Raw genomic sequence first — 6,831 nt, 5'->3', positions numbered from 1 at the left:
AGATGAGAGGTATGTGTTGCTGCAGCTCCTTTCCACCTATTTTTTAAATACTTTTTCATTCATTTATTTATTTTTTATTTTTTCAAGACAGGTTTTCTCTGTGTAGCTTTGGAGCCTATTCTGGCATCTGTAGTCCACGCTGGCCTTGAACTCAGAGAACTGCCGGCCTCTGCCTCCTGAGTGCTGGAATTAAAGGCGTGCTTCACCAACGATGGCTTAAATACTTTTTTTTTGAGACAAAATAAATAAATAAATAAATCCTGTTTTTGGGCCCTGAACTCCAGAACTTGTGATCCTTCCTGCTAGGTTGAGACTAGTGGTGTGTGACGCCATGCTTATTTTATGCTATCATTTCAGCATTTCACAATTCAATGTTTTGTTTTCCCCTTACCTTCTTATTGACCCTTGTGAAAAATGTAAGTTAGCCTTAAAATAATTAATGTCTTCTTTCCCAAAATATGAAAACAAGATCAGAGAAGTCAGATAAGCAGAGGCAAAACAATTTAACAAATAACTACAAGGCATTGGAACTGGAGTTCACATCTAGTCACTATTAACCAATCTTTATGGCAATACATTGCTTCTCATTCTTCAGGTTTCCTAAGGAAGGCGGCTCAGAGGTTCTGATGGAACCTGCTGCACTACAAACCACTTATGGGAGAAGCAGAGAGTAGTCACAGGCGTGGTGCTGCTCAGATACATTTATTAATGCCACATGGTAAATGGTACTCAGTAAGTGTACAGCGATGTTCCATGTTCTTATCTAACACAGCTTGCTTAAGTTTAGCCAACAGGATTCCTCTTGAATGGACTCAGGGAGCAGTTGGTTAATGATGGCCATGGGCAGGTGCAGAACTGGAGCCTTCCAAACAGAACAACAAAATGATTCAGTTTAGGAGCTGGAGAAGAATATAGTTTACTGTTTAGAGTAACAAGCCTGAAAATTCATTTTCAATGCTACGAAAGAGAACGGGAGCTGGGCACGGTTTACACACCTTTAATCCCAACACTTGAGAGGCAGAGGCAAGAGGATCTCCAAGTTCAAGGCTCACCATGGTTTATATAGTGAGCTCCAGGTCAGCTAAACTGACACAGTGAGACCTTGCCTCACAAACAAAATAAATTTCTGCCCCAATCCAACCAATAACCAACCAAACAAAAAACCCCACCCAGAATGGGGGTGTGGGAGCCACTTCTATGTGAAACAGTCAGCACAGTTCCATGTCTGTGCAACTGAGGCTGCTGCAGCCAGTCACTACAAGAGCAGAGAAAGGGCTCCTTGCAAAAGCTCAGGAAGCCAGTTCTGGTTTGTGTAAGTCTCAAACGACCAGTTTCAGTGCCACCAGAGAAAGAGTAAAGAGACACTCAGTGCTAGGGCACAAATTTGGCAGGCACTTTCCTCCAAAATTACACCAAAACAGGAATTTCAGTAGCATGCTGACCTAGCTAGCCTGTGCCCTACTGGTGGGTTCAGCTACCCGATTTCTCTGTCACTGCTGGAAGTATCACTTGGCCCAAAGGGGTACACACTGTTTTGCGTCTTAACTGCAAACGTCATGGTCTTTAGTGTTTCTACTATATCTTGATGGCCTTATTCAATCCCCAACCATTCCAAGAAGCAGAAATCTTACCTTTCAAAGCTTTACTTCTTTTATCTAAAACAGAAGGGAAAATCAGTTACAGAAGTGCTCAGTCAATCAACACGTGACTGCAGGCTTCACAGACTGGGTGAAGCATTATAGCATGCTTTCAGATAACTTATGGCTGTGTGTCATAGCCATTTCTTTCCCCCAAATTAGCACACAAAGTAGGAGGTCTCATCATAACATGTAACACACTTGTATCACGTTCTGCTCACGCCTTCTTCCTCACTGCCCTCACTTGCTTTTCCTTCTGGCCTGTCTCTTCCTGCCTGCAACAGCCTCTTCACTTTCACAGCATCTGAGAGACAACGTGGAATACGTGTCTTTCTGCATCTGGCAGATCTCAATCTTTACTTTAGCAGGACAATCTTTACTTCCATTAATTTTCCTGTAAGTAACATTTTTTCTTTCTTTCTTTTATGGCTGAATAAAATCTCACTGTGCACATCTATTACAGTTTTCCTCAGTCTACGTTCTCTGACAACGGTTATTTCAGCCACTTTATTCCAGATTTTTCTTATCCATTCTTTTGTTAATGGATATCTAAGACCATAGATCTGGGCCAGCCAGATGGCTCAGCCCGTAAAGGCACTTGCTGCACAAGCCTGATGACCTGAGTTCAATCCCTGGGACCCACATATAGCTGAAGGAGAGAACCAACTGCTCCTCTGCTCACGTGCTGTGTGGCACAGGCATCGACACAAACATGTGTGTGTACATGCACAGGGTAATAATATTTTTAAAAGGTTACAGTTCCTTAGTAAGTTGTGATTTTTAAATCTGAAACACCCATCCTGACAACTTCAAAGAAATAAAAACATAAACCTACCAGCACTCCTGATTTTATAAAGGATGAAGGTCATTAACCCCATTCCTACCCAAATTTCCTGGTAAACCTGGGTATAGTAGGGTTTCATGGGGACCCAGACATTCCTGATAAGGCTCTGAAACATCTGAAAAAGAGATAAACATTACAGTAACTGCTGGCATTACCTAATTAGCAAGATATCTCATCATTGCTACCTGACAGAGTGCTAGTCTATTCCCCACAGGCTCTGGAGCTCTATGAACTCCTCACAGCCCTCCAGCTCCTGGCCAGCAGGCTCCCCCACAAGCCTATCTGCCACGAAAGCTAGCCCCAAGTCGTATATTACTTTTTTGACCTTTGGGTGGAATACTCCTTTCAGCATTATTAGCATTTCAAGTTGGAAAACAAACAAAGGAAAAAACAGGGTCAGGTGTGGTCATTTCTGTAGGAAACAAAACCCAGGCCCGGTAAACCTCTAGCAGTCCTGAGACTGATGGATGAATACAGAACAAATGGTACACGATGAGTCAAATATGAGAGCTCCCAAAGTAAAGCTTCCTATTTCTTAAACCCCTGCTCTACCTCACTACTGCACACAGAATTCTACCTTTCAGTTTCTCTGGCTTTCCACAACCCTCTGTCAATCTTATAGTACAGATCTGTCAAAAAAGCTCAGTCTAGTCAAAGGCCAGTGGCTGCCCTTGAATTACTGAAAACTGGACCATATTCCCTCAGCAAAAGTGAAGGGCGCATGTGCTAACAGAAGGAAGAAACAAGGCAGAGCCAGGCTACCTGGAGAGGCATCTTCAGCAGAAGCGCTGATAATGAACCTGAAGAACAGGGAGGCGTATAGCAACCCCACTTCCACACACTAATTTCAATCGTCTCACATGTGTGACACGGAGAGTAGAGCAGTTTTATCTCAAATGGTGGCTATGACATGTAACTGAGTGAGTTAGTGTGTGTTAAATCACACAGCTCCTGCTATCCTCTCAAAAGTGCTTGTTACATACTCAAGGGTGGCTATGACACTCCTGAGTGAGTTAGTGTATTGTTAAATCACACAGCTCCTGCTATCCTCTCAAAAGTGCTTGTTACATACAATGTTATTGTTGAACAAGGGAGGCAGGGAAGATGCATTTAGGGCCTTGAGAGTAGATTCTCATCTAAGGATTTTCCCCAGGAGGTGGAGATGGCTCAGCAGGTTCTGGTCCCAGAATCTACATGGTGGCTCACAACTATCTGCAATGTAACTCCAGTTGGGGGAAGGGGGGCTGACACCGCCTTTTGACCTTCAAGGGCACACACAGAGTGCACATTCATACACACAGGCAAACATACATAAATCTTTTGTTTTGTTTTGTTTTGTTTTGTTTGTGACAGGGTTTCTCTGTGGTTTTGGAGGCTGTCCTGGCACTAGCTCTTGTAGACCAGGCTGGTCTTGAAATCCACCTGCCTCTGCCTCCCGAGTGCTGGGATTAAAGGCCACCAACACCCTGCTCTCATACATAAATCTTAAGAACACCATTTACTGTTTGACATATTTCCTATTCTACCTCCCCCACAAGCTACCCATGATTCAAACAAGACTAGATCATAGCAAATCTGGTCCATACTCCTGATTAATACAGGAGGGAATCTATCCCTCTGGCTTTGCTTCCAGCTCTCTCCTATAGGAATGAACTTAAACTGATGAATGGCCCGAAGGTTAGCTAGCCCAGAGGGTTAACTCATAGGGTGCGGCTATTATATTCTCCTGGACTCTCTATCTGTCTCTGCATTCCTCCAAATATGTGTACCCAGATGCTCTAACATGACAGCCCAGCCTCAGATAGCCTTCGGAGGTGGCCTCTGGAAAGCTGAAGAATTCCCAGCCACCAAGTGAGTGGAGGGGCAGCTCTGTCAGACAGACAAGGACTCAGAGAGCATTGGTGAGGACCAGTGGGTTAGAAGCCTGGGGATCCCAGCTCTGTTCTCAACTTCAGGCGTCTCTGTCAAGCAGGAACCTTCTACTTGCTGCATAGGGCTCTTGAAATATCAAGGCTGCAGTCTGGTACCTGGTGCAGTGTAAGCACTCAGGAAATGATCAAGCCAGCAACAAGGAATTGCTGCAGAAACTCAATAGAAAGCAGTAACTCCTAGGCTACTGGGACCCTAAGGGAGGAGCGAAGGAGATTTCCTCTTCCTCTCATAGACTGCGTAGAAGTGTTAAGTGGTATCAAGGCCAGGCTGTGGTGGTGCACACCTTTAATCCCAGCACTTGGAGGCAGAGGCAGGCGAATCTCTGAGAATTCAAGGCCAGCTTGGCCTACAGAGTGAGTTCTAGGACAGCCAGGGCTACAGAGAGAAACTCTGTCATTTTGTTGTTTGTTTTTTGAGTGCTGGGACTAAAGGCGAGCGCCACCACCGGCCCGGCTGCCTACAACGTTTTTGAAAATGAAATAACAGCAAGTTACTACCTGGCAATACACTGGAAAGGAGGCGTGTGACAGTCTGAGGTTTATTATGTGGCTGCATACAACTTCGAACACCCGCCCTTGCCAAAGCCTGACTTGGAAGAAACCCGTGGCGTTAAAGGAAAAACAAAGGCACTAACTTTGGAGGGCTGTTTCTTGGCTTGGGCTGTAGCCTCATCACTAACTAGTTGGGTAACCTGGGTAGGTAACAGGATGCTCAGAGTTGATGGTGGCATGCTCCTGCCCTAAAGCCACCCATGTGCCCATGTGTCAGTGCCGGGGGAAGGGCAGAGTGCTGACCTGGCCCCAGGGGCACCTCTGTGACGTTGCTGGGCGCCTCCCCTCCCCTCCAAGTCTTGGGGAATAAGCCCTCCATCAGCAGGAGGCCTCACAGACCCCCGTTAATCGCAAGGACCGGCACACCCCCCGCCCCCCACGCCCCGCTGACCCCAGGGACACCCTTGCGGCCCGCGGGCCTGACCCCCGGGCACAGGCCTGCAGTCCCACGGCTCGCCCCGGCACTGCCCGGTCGCCGTGCGCGGCGCAGGGACCGACCCAAGGTCAGCGAGCGAGGACCGCAGAGTCCCCGGCCTGCGCTCCCGGCCCGGCCCGGCCCGCCGCGGCCCCTCTGCAGCCCCCGCTGTCGGGAGCCCAGGAGAACGCCCAGGCCGGCCCTTACCTCCGCAGGACCAAGGCCGCCGGCCACACCACACTTGCACGGGCGGGGGAAGGTCACCGAGCACGCAGGCGCCGCGCGGGGCCCGCCGGGAAAGCGGAAGGAGCGGGAGGCTCCGGAGGCGGCGGCCGGGTCCCCCGCGCCTGCGCACGACAGCGCCCCCGGTGGTGGCCGGGGGCTGCGAGCTCGGGTGGGGACTGGCGGGCGGGCGGGGTGTTCTAAATAGCCAGTTCTGGCCTGGGCTACTTAGTGAGACTACGGCACTCCCACCTTCCCAAATAACACCAAAAGGAAACAAAGCAATAAAGAAAAAAGCCCCCTTTACTTGATTTTTAATTTTCTTTTTTTTTAAACTTTATTTCTAAGATAGGGTTTTTCTGAGTAGTCTGGAACTTGCGAAGTAAATCAGGCTGCCGGCGAACTCAGAAATTTGCCTGCCTCTGCCTCCTGAATACTGGGTTTAAAGGCCCGCAACATTTCGCCCAGTATTGCTGATTTTTGCGCTGCATATTTGATTAAGCGGCCATTCTGAGCATCGTAATTACCCTTGGAAGATGATGTGCAGTGATGTGATGACTTCTGCAGGAACCACAGGGCCTGGACCTAGTAGTATTTATTTATTATGTTATGTACGCAGTGTTCTGCCTGCATGTATGTCTGCAGGCCTGAAGAGGGCACCAGATCTCATTACGGATGGTTGTGAGCCACCATGTGGTTGTTAGGGAAGAGCAGTGTGCCCTTAACCCCTGAGCCATCTCTCCAGCCCTCACCCCCAAGTTTTTTTTTTTTTTTTTCTTTAAATAAGCATGCTAGTTGAGTGTAATGTGCATATAATCTTAGCACTTGGAAAGTAGCAGATGACCAGGGTTTTAAGACTGAAGGGACTGCCTGCTTTAGCAGCCATGCTAGCCTGACCTTGCCCCTCTTGCCCCAGTCACTAGGATATCAGATACCCTTGGCAAGGAGAAGTTAGCCAATCAGAAGTTAGCTGGCCGGGCTGTGCTTTATGGCTCTAGGTGTGCTTTATGCACAAGTGCGCTACAGAGCATAACAACCGCGCTATAGGCCATAACAACCAAACAACACAGACAGGTCGCCCAAGCCCAGAAGTGCACCAATCCTGAGACTGTTGTGTACCCCTAGACACGCCCCTTGCTCTACCCAATATATTACCCCTCGTGGTTTCTCGGGATCCTTCTCCAGTCACCGCCTTGATGAATGGACAAAGGCCGAGAGCTAATGGGGTTA

General features: G+C 47.9%; 1 protein-coding gene across 1 annotated transcript; it reads right to left on the bottom strand.

Annotated features, from left to right (window-relative positions):
• Positions 1-683: 683 nt before the first annotated feature.
• Positions 684-5,731, bottom strand: Atp5mpl (ATP synthase membrane subunit 6.8PL). The gene is made up of 4 exons (XM_027416753.2): positions 5,587-5,731; positions 2,473-2,596; positions 1,632-1,655; positions 684-862 (listed from the first exon to the last, which is right to left on the bottom strand). Exons 2-4 carry the CDS (start codon positions 2,594-2,596, stop codon positions 828-830), a joined length of 183 nt encoding a protein of 60 aa, XP_027272554.1. The 5' UTR covers positions 5,587-5,731; the 3' UTR covers positions 684-827.
• Positions 5,732-6,831: the final 1,100 nt, after the last annotated feature.

This window comes from Cricetulus griseus, chromosome 5 (assembly GCF_003668045.3).
Source record: "Cricetulus griseus strain 17A/GY chromosome 5, alternate assembly CriGri-PICRH-1.0, whole genome shotgun sequence".
In the NCBI taxonomy this organism is placed as follows: domain Eukaryota; kingdom Metazoa; phylum Chordata; class Mammalia; order Rodentia; family Cricetidae; genus Cricetulus; species Cricetulus griseus.
This window is presented reverse-complemented; position numbering and strand designations above follow the sequence as displayed.

What these genes read in the sequence shown, in the direction of transcription:
- Atp5mpl (XM_027416753.2), bottom strand. Translation starts at nt 2,596, where the DNA reads ATGTTTCAGAGCCTTATCAGGAATGTCTGGGTCCCCATGAAACCCTAC. An exon ending in TTATAAAATCAGGAGTGCTG is followed by an intron (nt 1,656 to 2,472) that starts GTAGGTTTATGT and finishes CTTCTGTTTTAG; the next exon opens with ATAAAAGAAGTAAAGCTTTG. An exon ending in AAGAAGTAAAGCTTTGAAAG is followed by an intron (nt 863 to 1,631) that starts GTAAGATTTCTG and finishes TCTGTTTGGAAG; the next exon opens with GCTCCAGTTCTGCACCTGCC.